At 39.0% G+C, this 16042-nt stretch overlaps 1 protein-coding gene across 1 annotated transcript in view; it reads left to right on the plus strand.

Annotated features, from left to right (window-relative positions):
• The first annotated feature begins 4562 nt into the window (after positions 1-4562).
• The window catches only part of slc4a8 (solute carrier family 4 member 8), a 36046-nt gene continuing 24566 nt past the window's right edge, over positions 4563-16042 (plus strand). The window contains exon 1 of the mRNA XM_020645118.2: positions 4563-4898. Within this exon, the coding sequence (XP_020500774.1) occupies positions 4860-4898 (39 nt within the window). The 5' untranslated portion in view covers positions 4563-4859. The remainder of the gene's footprint in view (positions 4899-16042) is intronic.

The following is a 16042-nucleotide window of genomic DNA, read 5'->3' on the forward strand; positions in this document are numbered from 1 at the left end:
AGTCTCGAGACGACAGAGAAAGTAGGGTTACATTGTAACCTTGGTTCTTTGACTGAAGAGACTATCTCTCCAGACTCTATGCTGCTCTGTGACAGGTTCCAATCAAACTATCAGTGATTGCTTGCCAGCACAGGTGCTTAATAGATGAGCATGACCGGGAAAACCAGAGTGTATTAATGAATATCCACAGGCTCTGACGAGCTTGGGATCATATCCCGCACATGTAATGTAGCGGGTGGAGAGAGATTCTCTTCACTTCAATTCATACACACAATACACAAATGGTTGATGTGATGTGGATTTTTTTAAATATTTATTTTACTATCATACTAAGGCTAAAAGGAAATGTAAGCAACATTTATTTTCTTTTTAAGAATACATTTTGAAAAAGGAAGCAATGTTAACATTAAAATACCACAGGTCAAAGTACAACCACAATATTTAGAATGTGAAAAATATTTGTTCTACATCTGCACAAGGATAAATTACTTTGGCTGTATATTTCCTGTGCACCAAAAACCACATTTTTAATCATAAATACTGGCATACGTTATCATATCTTATGTGTTTGTCTATACAGCAACAGCAGTGGGAAAATGGATCATCCTGCCTTTCTGTGACCCCTCCAAACTGCAAACTCTAGACATAACTGACTCTATAATAAACCCAGACCTGAGTCCTGATGTAGTATCTACATAATGTTCAGAAAATCTAATTGGAGACACAAAGTATGTAAAACACTTGACATTGGCCTAAATCTCTCCATATATGATCTTGTTGTCGATAAGATATATCTGACTTAGCTTTCATATAGGCCTATATCAGTTTGACAAGCTGACTTGGATTGTCATTGATGTAGATGCATCTTATGTGATATGACAGGAGAGATAATTCTTGAAGCCCACTAACAACAATGTCACAGTGCTCTCAAAAGTCTTCATGCAAGCATAAAGCCAAGTTGATTACTCCTGAATCAACAAAGTGAGGATGTCCATCACCAAAGTCCATCAAAGAGTTGCAGTTGTATCAGAATAATTTTTACTCTTCGAATCATGGCCTGTCCTGCAGCCTTTACCTCAGACAGAAACTTTTTTGGTCCTAACCTTCTGCTATAATGGGTTAAAAAAAAACTATGTAGGCTACTTCCCACGGTAGACTGCTCACCTGCTATTGATTACCTCTTCCTCTAGCCTTCACCATACACAGTAGGTATGCCACCTACTGTGACAAGAAGAGAATTACAACCGAGAACACATGTATTGAACACAAGAATTTAAAACAAAAATGGCTCCGTTGTTTGGTTTGTTTTATGTTATAAGATCCCTAAAAAAAACCTTCTTATGAATAAAGTACATTTTACCCTGATTTACACAACCCTGCATCTATTTCTGGCTTTAATAGAGCCATGAAGCTGATGAATGCATACGCAAGTTCAAACTATAGACTGGTAGAAACAAAAACACACATGTACAAGACAGAAAGCGCAGGTTTACCATATGAGTAAAGTGAGCGATTTCGCATGCTTCATGCCAATCATGATTAAACTGCTAGAGGTGTGACCCTGGTCGTGGGATCTTTCTATTTACGGTCTATGGTTGGGATGCTGTTAGAAAGTGAGTTACTAAGTGTGGACTAAGAGCGTCCAGCTAAACGCTTGTTTCTGCCTGTGTTTGCAATTAAATGTAGCATGTGTACTATGATCTATGAGATTTTTACGAAGGTTCCTTATTTAAATTTTAAAATCAAATTATTTCAAAAGTGATAATTGTTGTTATTTATACTATTATTGTGTTTTTAATTCAAAAACTGAATGTGTTTAAGTGTCCCAGTTTACCAATTAAAGGTGTCCCACTTCCCCCTGGTGGCCCAGGGAAATTTTTGTTTTGGATTAATATGTGTTTATGGAAGAGCTTTCCGTCCTGTGTTTACTATTTCTCTCTTTTTTCTTCTATATATAGCCCTTAAGCTATTTAGAATGGTATAATATGAGGGGATTTGGCAATTAAATCATAATTATAATTGACACAGAAGGAAACATTTCAGAAAGTGTCCCATTGTATTCACCCTATACATACTGTTGTGAGGAATGACCACTGTACAGCTGGATATTAGTGATGAAGGCATGATGCAAAAAATGGTGCAAATCAACTGCTAGAATTTATTGGTGTAACAGCATAGCAGAAACAGTGTGGCTCCCACAAGCAGCAACAACCCCATATAACATTAAGCAGCCTTTTAAATCTTTCCACTAATTGGAACATACCACTTTTCCTTTCCACAGGGATGTTTACATTTCTAGCAACTGGCTAAACAACATGTTACATTTTTATCAATATTTTTTAAAATATATAATACAACTCTTGACACAATACCTAAGAGCTCCTGTAGTCTCTCTCAGAACCTTCGAATAGGTGTTCGGACCGGTTCAGACCCTCTAACATTTAAATCTTTGAAGGTTAAAAGATTAGAGTATTATTGACCTATTCATAGATAAATGATCAATGAAACAACCAACAGAACTCTGATGACTATTGTAAAGGTAAAAACAATAGGCAACATAAAGTTATTCTTCAGATGTATTCTTTGGTTGTCTTCCCACGGACTTTAAGGCTGCTGAGGTTTCAGTTTCTTATTGGCCTGAACAATTCATTATGTTTTCTCAAAATGAATGTCTGATTTTGTAGTTTTTAGGACTTTGCCCTTTTAACAACCTTTTGTCTCACTAGTAAAATCAGCACAGACAGACATGATCATCCTCTCTACCAGCATTTTAGGGGTTCTTAGCTAGTTTTTAGTTCTTGTGCTTGACCTCCCCTCCACTGGATCCACTGTGGATTATTGAACTGGGATACATTAGTGAGAGAGAGAGAGAGAGAGAGAGAGAGAAGGGATGGAAATTTAGGCTGGACAGAGCAGGTTATCATAGCTTCATATTTACATAGCCTACCCAGATGCACTTAAATTTAAATCAAAAATCCGAAACACAACAAACGAAAAACTTTCTGAATTTATGACAGCTGTCAGACATGAATAAACACAACTTCAGAATAGCCTATGCCTACATACAAATCAAAAACAGGAGAGATTTTAGCCTATGTTAGACATTAATGTACAAATCTCCCCAGTGTAAAGCAGTCTCGCTCAACTGTACATGCTCCAACACAACGTTTGTGTTTACCATGGCAACAGTATCTGGGAGGAACAGGACAAAATCTACCATCTTAATCTTTTAGCCGTGCGTTACAGGACGTTGACGATTTGAGGAGGGTCAATCTGAGCTAAATTCAACCAATTGTTAATGGAGCAGGTAAAAATACTAATTGTTTGGAATGTAATCGTAAATGCTGAGGCAATTTACTGTTGGTCAGGTTCAGATGTATTGTTGACCATCTTTGAAAATCTGACTGTCTTGCATCTTCAATAATAAGCATCTGTCACGGTCACATGTTTAGGCTACATGAACACACATACATATCATCACCACAAGGGGGTATCGTAGGCTTTCGAGTGACTTCTACTGCTTAGTGTGACAGGATCATAGCCTGTAAATATTACTGAATATTACAGGATATTACAGATTACGGGATCGAGCCTACTATGCCATAACGTGGCTCATGTTTTTTTTCTCATTTAGCCTATACGATGTGCACACAGCTCACTTTTGCATTTGTGTTTGAATACAGAAGTATTTTATCATTTCTTCTTCTTGTTTGGTTAATGATAGAGTAGGCAATGGGAAATGGCATGTTTAAGCCTGCAATAACACAGCCACAGAAAGTAACCACTTTACTTACGTTCGATTAGTTTGCTAAATAAACACATAACCCTATAGTTTGTCATATTTACGTCTAAGTATATTTTGCTATCATGTAGCCGTTCTCTCATTCAAGAAACCGATCAGATCTGAATTCAGAATTTGTTATTGGTTAGGTTACTGTTTTTGGAATCTGATGAGCTTTTGCTGCACTTACATTGATACTTGGTCTCAGCTCGTGTTGTTGGGTTCTTGTGTTTCCTGGGTTCTTATGATGGTTCTTATGATGGTTCTTGTGATGGTCGGGTTATATATGTCTGGTTGTGTATCGTGCACTTTGGGTTCTTTTCTGTTGAATTGTATTTAATTATTTTTGGTATTTTGCATCTGTTATATTCTTACTGTTGTTAATGTTTTTCTGTGTTTGGTTTAGTTTGCTTTGTTCTTGCTGTTTGTCAAAGCACTTTGTAAACCTGTGTTTTTAAAAGGTGCTATATAAATAAAGTTATTATTATTATTTTCCTAAATCTAAATTCAACCAAAGTTTTATCTGAAGCATTACAGCATGCAAACGTATTAGCCTACTGACAAACGAGACCAACAGATCCACTTCATTTATTTGCACAGCGTTCATTTAGTCCACCAAGTCTTAACAGCTGAAAGTTAAGAAGCTGCTCCACTCCACATTGTACAAAGTGACGTATCTCCAGAAGCCTGCAATAGTCTTGGCTTCATTGTGCTGGGTTAGCAGCAGTGCGTCGCAGCCCATTGTGCGCCTCTGTGCTCTGATTGGCTGACGCTGCAGCGATGCTCTCTGCATCCTGCTCCCACCATCGACAGGGCAGGAGGGAGGGAAGCTGGAAGCGCGGTCGGGAAATCATCACAACACAAGGGGGGGGTTAATTATCCATTTTACCGTTCTCCTCATTTGGTAGAGAAACTGACACGCAACTAAACATGTCTGCAGAAACAGAAGTAGCTGCTGTTACCAACTCGTGACTGCTGGAACAACACGTCCTTAAACGCTGAGAGGCTGATCAGCTCTAAGAAAGTCTCACCTTTACACCCCGGGAACGGTGAGCAGGTTATCCCAGAGGCCACCAGCATGCCTATCAACGATCCAGAAAGCATACTGAGCTACCAGGTAAAGTGCCCTTTATTTGTATAAATGCATTGCGTGTTGCTTTGACACTACATGATGGTAAAGTGCAGACTGTACACAAGCTCCATCAACTGTTACCCTAGTTTGAAATACTCAGCTCCCAAGAAATTCACTGTAAATGTGCCCGCTGTAGAACTATTAACAACCATAACATCACCCTGCCTTTGCTACTGTTGCTTTTCCCCATACATGTCCATGCAGGCTGCAATCTTTTTCATTTTTTTTTTCTTTTTTCTGTTGCACATTTTATGTGTATATTGACTATAAATGTTATCCTAGGATGCCCATTTGTATTGGGGTTCCTTCTCTGCAGAGTGATGCTGTATGCGGAGGATGTTGTTGACATTGTTATTCTTGTTATTCGGAGGTGCTAACACGTGCTGTAATTCGGAGAGCGTGTCACATTGCTGTGCACTCAGTTATTTGGACTCTATTCGAGCACACGTACTGTTTCGGAAAAACTATTGGCTGTATCGTGGTTAGATTGCAGCAGATTATCGATTAGAAAGCCTATCGATGCATGTTTAAACACAGCTAGCCCTGAATAAAACGTAAAAGCTCTCCCTGTGTGTGAGGAACAAACAGGACAGTTTGATGTGGTTTCAGGCGGCTCCTGCTAAGAAGACGTGTTATTTTCTCAGTTACCCTCAAATGACCTTGACGCCATCCCTACACCATACAGTGCTCAGTGTCTACCTCCATATGATCGATATAAGCCCATCCTGACGGCAGGGGGAGGACAGCCTGTGGTCAGGTGCTGTTTGAAAGGAGGGGGGGGGGGGGGCATGATCCTTAATGTCCTGTTGATGTGTGATCCATTATCAGACACCAGGTCAGCAAATGAGACTGGTACAGAAGGAAACAGGAAGGACAAATGGACCATTGAACACACCAGTGCTCAGGGATGTTTATTCAAGCTGCAGTAATGTTTATATAATTTGATTAGAGCTAACATGGCTGGCAGTATAACAGTTTAAATAACTTAATGTAGCTTATACCCCAATATGGTGAATTATGATCACATGGCAGACCAGCAGACAGATGGAGAAGGACCAGAGGTGAGCTGGGGAGCCTCTGATATGATTAAATAGCTTTCAGGTAGGGAGGAGAAACTGCTTACAAGCTTCTTGCTCCAAACTTATGGCCAGTTCGATGTTACCAGAAAACATGTCATGTGTCTCTGCATCATCATGTCCTGGTCAATCAGCACGGACTGGGATCAGAGACATACTATGTCTGCCCAAAAATGTTGAAGTGTAGTTGAAAAGGTATTCAGATAATATGCCTGAGAAACAAACACAAAATAGGCCTACTATAAATGCACAGTTAGCCCACACTAAATTGAACCATACGTTATAATAAAATAGAAATGTAGAAGAAGAAATGTATGAATAGCAGAAGTACAGCTGTTGATACTTTGGGACAGGAGGATTACTGTTCAGATTTTATACATTATGAATTTGTTCATTCTTAATCTACATTTTGCTGCATTTTCTTTGTAGGTGATACAAGTGGCCCTAGTCTATCATATTAACTATACTAAGGTGCTAATGAGTATTTAGTAAATCTTTTCCTATTAGATTACCAGTCTGTTACGTTTTTCACTTTTCACCCCTCCCCTGCAAGCGTATCAGAGAATCATTTTTATTTTTTCTCAAATTTACCGAAGGCCACCTTCAGAGCCAGTGTTTGATTTGTAATTCTGGACTACTGTCAGTGTCAGAGAAAATTGGCTGTTTCCTATGTTCTCCTGTCTTGACAGAAGAACCTTTTTTTAAAAAAAAAAACAAAAAAAACACAGCAATTCAGTTTGCCCCCGCAGCCTGACTCACCATGCTTTCCCAGGTCCAGGTTGAACTCGCTATTGATCTCTTGGCTATCCACCTGACAGCTTCAATCTCTTGGTGGTCTTAAATCCTGTACCAGTACCAGTAGCTGGGCAGCTTACTTAGCCACACTATCTGTCAAATACACTATTTCTTAAACCTGTGTTGGTTTTTTATACATGTCATAAAGTTATTGGTATGTGGTTTGATAATAATTTCACTTCCCTGTCTCCGTCCTGCATCTGTTAGCGTCCATCTCCAGATACCTGAGCGGGGAAGCAGAGAGAGTTCGGGAGGCGTGAAGCCAAACCCAGTCCCGTGCTACGGTCTTCCCTGGAGTCAAACGGAACGTGCGCCGCTTGTTGTAATATAATTTACGACAATGTGCAATTTAATTTAATTTAATCAATTTTTTCTGGGGGTAGATCAGTGATGCGAAATGATTGTTAACAGGCTGCAGCTCCCCTTCTTTCTCTCTTCTCTCCCTCTAACTGAAACTTTAGTCACACCACCCTGTTCAGCCTATTCTGTGGACTTCAACCATGAAACATTTATACTCACAACCATAAAAACAAAACCAAAACTGAATGAAGATATTGTGCACCTGAACACACTCAGGCCACTGTATGAAAATGTTGATCGCAGATTTCAGTTTTATCCTACAATTCATTTAGCAGACACATATCCAAAGCGACGTACATCATCAGTTATCCGCTTATTTTCATAACATCAGAAACACACATTAATTATAAAAATCTCACACAGACGTGATCGGACAAATCTTTTATTCCCCCCTAAACTTTGCAAACACATTCAGGTTAATTCTGGCTTCTTAACAGCTGCTGTGAAATGAACATTACCTCATAAACAGTAATTTTATTATTCCAAGTAATTACATTTTTATTGAATTCTAGATGATTTATTCTTTTCCAATTATTCCTATTTGTTATAATGGACATAACGTAGAGACACATACAATCCAAGGTGGGGGAACTGTTCTTATTTTGGCAAAACACTATATATTTCCCTTGATAATTTAAAAAATGATGTACCTCGGGGTGCTGGTAACTTAGTGATAAACATGCCCCATGTACGGAGGCTGTAGTCCTGCAAGTGGGTGGCCCAGGTTCGAATCCGACTTGTGGCTCCTTTCCTGCATGTCATTCCGCATTGTCTCTCTCCCTGGTTTCTGACTCTATCCATTGTCCTATCTCTTCATTATAGACACAAAAATCCCCAAGAAAAGAAAAAACGTTTGTATCTTACGTTTGTACGAGGGAGAGTTACATTTCAAAAACTGTTCATAATCGTAAATCTCATTACAACGAGCGGTGGACATTCAGTTTGACTCCAGGGGGGATGGAAGCACATCGCTTGGCTCTATGTATCATGGGGCTGCTCTCACTGACCCCTGCTCAGGTTTCTGGAGCTGGACTGACAGATGTGTGAGGGAGACGGGGAAGTACATTTTTTTTTATTAAACCACATACTGATAAACACCACTGGAGCAGTGTTTTTCCCACTGTCTATTGTGCATAAACACAACTTCATTACATGAACAAAAACCCACACAGCTTTGAGAAATGGCACTTCTGACCTCATGCCCGTTGTCAAAGTCCAGGCCGGACTCGCTTTAAATCTCCTTGTTACTGTTAACATTATTCTGTGTCATCAAGCAGCATCAACTGTAGCAATGTTTTGCTAACCACCTGCCTTAGCTAGCAATGGTTAATTTCTTGCTATGGTGTTGTTCTATTTAGCATTTAATCATGTTAATACTCAGCTGTTTTGAACACTTAATTCTGATTGGTCAGTTATAGCAGTCTATAGTATGTTTATGTAATTCTTTTAGCGCTGACTGCGAATGTGAAAAACTGCCTGTTGCTACGGATGCAGTTCTGATCCAACTTATTTCAGGAGCCCATTAGATAACATCAATCTGTGGAAAGAACTTCAGTAGAAAAACACAATATAATTTAGCAATATATTTTTAAAGAATTTCTTGGACAAAATCTTTGTTTTTTCTTCTTCTTATGATATGATGCAAACAAAAGTACCTTTAAACAGTGGTTTAAAAGAAAGTGTTCAGTCCTGAGTTGAGTAAATGTTAGATGTATTTACAGGCAGAGGACACATGATTCTGGTTATGATTAAGTAATCATTAGTATTGTGCTGCTCAGTGGCTCATTCACAGACAACCGATCAGGACTCATGAAGAAAATGGTCGGCATGTTAATTGACATATGAGCTAATCAAAACTAATAGTTCAGAAATTCAAGATTTATTCCCTAGAAAAACATCATCGTGTACTATATAGTTCTTGAATGATTGAGTAACATTTATTGAGCATTTAGTTCCACTCACACTTTCGTTTACCTTATTTTAAAATAAATAAATAAATTGAAGTACAAAAAGTTAAGTCAAAGAGATGTATTGTAAATGCAAATACAATAAGCGCCATTTTGCTGCTTCTCAGCTGCCGGGGGAATACCTTAATTATGTTGAGAAGTGATTCTGTTAATGTCATACAATGTCCACTGATTACTCCTACTGATGAGATTAATTGTTATTTAGATAATCCTAATCTAATGATCCAGATAACACTATACTACAGGTACACAGACATATGACAAACATTTTCAGTGGTAATTGAGACTGGAGGTTGCCACTTGTTCTGTATACATAACCATACAGCGACACTTGGAAATCAACAAGCTGTCATAAAACAAACATTAAAACCAGGCTGTGTTAAAACCCAGTTGTAGTACTGCCACCAGTATGTGCCACCACATTACAGATAAGAGCATTATTTTATTTTTTAAGAATTTATTATAAACCTACCCTACCTTTACACTGTATTACTGTGACGCTAATTATGCTTCACAATAACCCATGGCACTCCACATCCAACACTTAATTGCAATGTTCCCTTTTCAGTCCTTTTATGCACATAGCTATTTGGCATCCCTCCCAAGCTTTCATTTTAATCAGTTTGGTGCCACAGAGTCCATTGAGTGAGCGTGATCCATGGTAGCCTATCTCAGTAATGAAAGTATGTTAAACTTAAAAGACATAAAAGCATAAAAAAGGCAGGCGTTGCTATGTATGCAGATGATTGTACATTATATGTATCTGCAGAAAAGAGCCGGGATCTAAACAAAATGCTTCAGCAAGAATTGATGCTGGTTTTTGATTGGGTTTTGGAAAACAGGCTAAAGTTTAACATCTCAAAAACAAAGAGTATTATATTTGGTTCTAGACATGCTCTGCGGACAGATCAACAGCTGTGCATCTCTTTACAAGGAAAAACCATTGAGCAGGTTAAAGAGGCCAAACTGTTAGGTGGAACAATTGAGGAAAAACTTTCAAGAAACTCTCATTATGAATGGGTACAAAAATAAGCAGAGACATTGCAATCATCAGAAAGTACATCTATTGTCTAACAGAAAACAATAAACCAAGTGATACAATCTTTAGTCTTATATCACTTTGATAACTGTCCAAGAGTTTGGTTTAATGCTTCAAAAACAAAAGCTTAGTAAGATCCAGCTCTCTCGGAACAGAGCTGCCTGTCTGGCTCTGCACTGCTCAATGAGGGACAGGAGCCTGATCCAGTTTCTAAGAAACATTTATATCATGCAAAGCTGCATAGTTATACTCCCAGCTTACCTAAATAAAATAAACCATAGACATAATTATGACACGAGACAAGCCTTTATTGGGGACTTCACATTACCTCTGCCTAAATCCAATGCTTTAAAGATGTATAGGACGATGTTAAACTGGAATGATCTGTCACTACAATTAACTCAGATCACCCAGATACCCTTCTCATCCTCCTAAGCAGAAGAAAGGCCATGGCTTTTTTCTGAATAATGGACAGATTCACTGTTCATCCAAAGAGTAGCCATTTTCCAAACAACTGTTTTGGTCGTCTAGCGACTTTTGCAGATGATGGGCGGGATTTGCACGCTCCTCCCTTGCACCATATCCCCGCAGCGGGCACATTGCGCAGTGCATCCTATCTGAAAGCCTGTTAAGTCCCTTGTATGTGATGTATTTTTATTTTTTATTATACGATGTTGGGTATTTGATTGTATTGTTTTTTGTCTTGTTTTCTTTTGTATGAAGTCATTGAATAATAGTTATTGCAGAAATAAATGGGATCCAATGTTAATAAATAAAATAATAAATGTAGCTTTTCTAACTGGAAATAGTTTCAAGATCTATCTAATAGTACAATATCTTTTAAGAGAAAGAATGGTGTCTATCCCATTTCCACAGAGCACCCCAGTCACCTGCTTTCGTCACTCTAGCGAGAAGTGCGTATGGCTTCACGGCACTAGCTCACACACCAGCTTTAAGCTAAAAAGAAGCTAGTTAGCCCAGCTCAGTACTCTTTGATACAATGGCTGACAGAGACAGAAGAGAACAGTGAGAGACAGTGTCTGGGCAAATAGCCGAACTAGAGCATATTGGTAAAGAGTGTCACAATAATTCAAATTAAATGTTTAAAAAGTGCACTAAATAATATTTGAAATCCATAACTGTACTACAGCATACCCATGGCATAATTGTAATAATTTAATTTGAAAGCAAACTCATGAGTAAAAATCTACAGAGTTTTAAAGACATTATAAGTCACAATCACCGATATCCTTCAAAAACATTTCTGATACAGAATGTAAAAACTCTGCTATCTTTAAATAATCCTGTGTGTTACCATCTCTTTCAGCAGTGAACTTGTCCAAGGCTGCTTTAGTCATTCTGTAATGAAAAAAATTAGAGAGTGAGAGCCTTTGGGAGGCAGAATTGTATGTGTGGCATTGAAAAAGGTGTGTATGACTCATGCTGCGTGTGGGCTGAAGCAGTCAAAACAGCCACCCCTCTAATCCTATCTGCTTCAGCTCTTCGCTTTCCTGTCTCACTTAGTTTCATTACATATTCCTTTTCAACCATTCATGTTAACCCATCCTCTGCAGAAGGCTCTGCCTTGTGTCTTTGCAACATGATGAGCTGTGATGCATTGCTATGATGGTTTGTGTCAGCCCGTGGCTGCAGCAACAACATCAGACACAAAGCACGGTCTGGAAGTGACAGGCCCAGTTGTCTGATTCAGGATCTGTGTCCCTGCTGTCAGTTCAGAGTGCTACTGGAAAAGGAAGAGAGAGTGGTGGTGTTGGTCTGGTCAGATAAAAATAGAAGGCATTAGAAACACAATCAGGAGGAGTAGTGGAAGAAGTCTCAAGTGAATTGATCAAGTATTTTGTTAAAGGAAAAGAGGTCAGTGTGCTTGTTGGTGACAGACATCTCAAAGGTTTGACAGCTCAAACTGTGTTTTTGAATCATGGATGCACTTTAGGAATCTAAGATTAACTGTCATGCAGGGCTGTTTTCCTTACTCCTGATGTAAATATTCTATTCATACAATATAACTATCTCAATCTTGAAACAGATACATGTGCTCACGTAAGTATCATGTCTTTCTTTTGAGGAACTAGACTGTGTCTGCTATGTATCTGTTGTCAGTTATTCAGTTGTTGGATTTCCAGACTCTTAATACATTCACCAGCAGACCTAACTCCTCTAAAGTTGGCTCCATTTCAGCTGCTCCGTCACATTTCTAATGGAGTGAAAGGGCACTTTGGCCCAGAACATTGATTACCTCTATCTGTCAGAAGAATCATTGCTGCTCTATTTGTTCAGGGCGATGATCAGTACAATGTGTTTCACTCTAATGCACTATGATAAAAGCTGTGATTTTTGTTTAAAGTTGTTCAAAAAAAAAAGAAGAAATTATCTCAAAAACGTTGAATAGCGAAACAAATTACTGTTATATATTATACAACACCTTAAAGCAGCAATATGTAGCTTTTCCACCTTTAAATAGTAGTTTCAAAGGTCAGATTAACGGCACAATAACTTTCAACAGGGAGAATGGTGTCTCTTCTATATGTCCACAGCCCATTTTCCTGTTTACTGCAGTACATAACTGACAGTAGGCTGAGGTCATTTGGTGAGAAGTACATACAGCTTTACAGCACTATTTTACTCATAAAAACAAGCTAGTTTGCCCATCTTTGTACAGTTTGATACTATGGCTGAGGCTAAGAGAAAGAAAGACAGTGAGGGATGAAGCTAAGAAGAGAAAAAGAGAGAGTGTTATTATTGTATTGTATATTATTTATAACAGATTTTGACCAAGTTATGCCTCAGGTTTGGATACAAATACGGTAAATAAATCTATCTAAAGCCAAAAAGTTGTCCCTTTCATGTCAATCTTCAAGTAAGCTTTTTAAGTTTTGAACCTTACAAACCTTTCTTTACTGGTATAATTAATCACCCTCTGCAATGCAGCCAATATAGCCATATAGCCACAGCCAATAGATATCATGGTAACAGTTGAATAAATGGCCACATACTCCACCTGCAAACAGAATGCAAACAACAGGCTGAAGATGCTTGCAGAGCAAAATCTGGCAAAATCTGGTAATATTAGTAAACCGTATCAGTAAAGACTGAAAACTTTTTAAGAATTGTCTTAACTGTCCAGCCTAGATCCAGTTTGAGCTCTGAAGGTAAAGTATTCCACATGTTAATCCCCTGAACAGAAAAGGCTGTTTTTCCGAGTCACTGTTTACAAAATGTCAACTTATTGTCTCTATCAGACACGCTATGTGTTACGGAGCCTGACAATCTAAGTGGGACCACAAGGTCACAAAACATTTGAGGATGTTACATTTGAGCGAATTTAATAAAATTGTTTGTTGTTTTTTTACAATGATGGTCACAATGACGTAACCTTATCGGCTTTCTGTCTAAGATTTTAATTGCTCTGTTGTATATTATCATCAGAGGCTTGATTGTTTTAGGTGCTGCTTGTGACCAGGAGGTTACACATTAGCTGATATGTGAAATAAACCATCGTGCATTTGCAGCATTTGCAGCATGAAATGGTAAACAGTCTCTAATAAGCCTAAATGTAAGTTTGCTTTTTCAAGCCTACTCTCCATTGTCACGTGCTTCTCATATTTAAGGTGATTCTTTAATTCCTGAACGTGTTCAATAAATTGCCCATTAATCTTTGGATTTAACTCATTGGCCTCTATAGAGGACCGGACCCTGAAAGATAAGCAGACAGACACATTTTTCTTCATGTTGAATGTGAGACATGAGCTCTCAAACCAAGCTGTTATCCACTATAAATGATGGGAAATCTGTGTAGAGACTGATGAAGTGGTTTTCCCAGATATAAACAGGACTGTATCATCTGTATACATCTGAAAACCTGCTCCAGCACAGAAAAGTAGTGTCCCAAGGACAGAACCCTGTGGGACTCCTGTTTTAGTCACTAGAAAATAAGATTTCTCATAATAAAGTCAACACATCTCGTTATTAATGTAAACCACTGCTAGCGCTATGGCAGGTTTATGGATAAGAATTTCATGATTTAATGTATGAAATGCCTTGTTGAGATCTAGTAAAACATCCTCTAATACTTCACCTCTGTCCAGCTAGATTTAAAGGGCCCATATTATGCTTTTTCTGGTTTTATATGCTCTTTAGTGTGTTTTCCATGTATCCTGTGCATGTTTAGGCACATCTATTTGCAAAAATTCAAAGTCTGCATAAACGCGGCTTCTCCTATGTCCTCCTGTTAGCTGCAGCATTAGCTGCATGTAACGCTTGGTTTTAGCCCCCCTCGAAAAAAATTTGCCAGTGTGACGTCTTGTCAGTGAGAGATCACTGATCTAAGCCCATTGGCTCGTTGTGGCAAGCCCAGCAGCTCATGTTGCAGGCCCATTAACTTCTGTAGCACGCCCACAATATGCCGTAGCCTGCGGTAGCACAGTAGTGAAGGGTGGCTGTGGCTCAGTTGGTAGCATCGTCACCTCTCAACCTTCTGGTTGAGGGATTGAACCCTCAACCTTCTGGTTGAGGGTTCCAGCTGAGCAACATGTCTGATGTGTCCTTGGGCAACTTAACCCCGCATTGCGCCTGCTGTTGCAGTGTATGAATGGGTTGGTGTTATACTTACTCCCTGATGTACATCGCTTTGGATAAAAACATCTTTATTGAATTGTAACATTGTGGTGCTAATGCTTTTGCTCCCCTCGGACGGAGCCAAAGTGGCTGCATTCCCAATATGGTAAAAGGGGCGGGACATCTCCGAGAACCGTGCTGAGCGACTGACCAATTACGGCAGAGCCGACAGGCCGACCAATCAGATCAGACTTGGCACACATGGGGACTCTGAACGTGGGCACTTCAGAGCCTTAGAGAGAGAATCAGAAGCCAGCCGGTGCATGGAGCAGCAGTACATGAAAACAGACACTTTTTTTTTAACTTTAGCTATTGTGAACTTACTTTAGTAGGTACATAGATTAAATATACGAACCCCCAAAAGGGCAGAATATGGGCTCTTTAAAAAAACAATTTGCATTCTCTCTGGAGTAATGCTGACGGAATCCTAACTGTAGTGGGGGTAGACTAATTTACAAATTGTTGAGCAAACACTGTCTGAAACATCTTGGAAATACAGTTAGGATACTAAGTGTCCTGTAGTTACATGCCTTGTCATCTTCTCCTGATTTAAAAAAAAGGCATTACTCTTGCTTGATTCTATTTACAGGGGAAACTCCCACTAGTAATTGACAGGTTGATTAGATGAGGTTTTACCAGGGTGTTTTTCCATTTCTGAATCAATTTGAGGTTAAACATCATCTGAAGTAGCACACTGTTTGACATTTCTCTGCACTGTTCTGTTTTGTTGTTCTGTTCTTTTCTGTGCTGTTCTGTACTGGGAGTACCACTGCCCCGCCAGAAAATATATCCATTATTTGTTAAGCTATGAGACATATGAGAGTGCAAGCATATCGCTATTTTTGGCCCGTACATGCTGTGACATTAAACTAGAGTGCCTACAGGCTTTATCATGAGAATTTGTGACAAATGCATTGAAGAGAGGGTTTTGTTCATGTTAATCAATTACAAAATCAAGTAGTCAAAATTTTACAAGGGTAGAATCATGACATGTACCAAATAGCATCAGGGCTTGGAGTCAAACCTGCACCCAGTGTGACATGACTAGCCTTTTAACATGGGGCGCTTGTACTACTAATTGGGTGAACTGAGTGCACCTGTTTTTTGGGGTGGCTTTTTATGCCTTTATTTAGAGATAGGGCAGTGGATAAAGCCAGAAATCATGGAGAGATAGGTGATTGACATGTGGGAAAGGAGCCACAGGTTGGATACGCACCTGGGCCATCTGCTTGGTAGATTTCAACTCCTAAATTTTAT

Source organism: Labrus bergylta, chromosome 5, assembly GCF_963930695.1.
Source record: "Labrus bergylta chromosome 5, fLabBer1.1, whole genome shotgun sequence".
Lineage (NCBI taxonomy): Eukaryota > Metazoa > Chordata > Actinopteri > Labriformes > Labridae > Labrus > Labrus bergylta.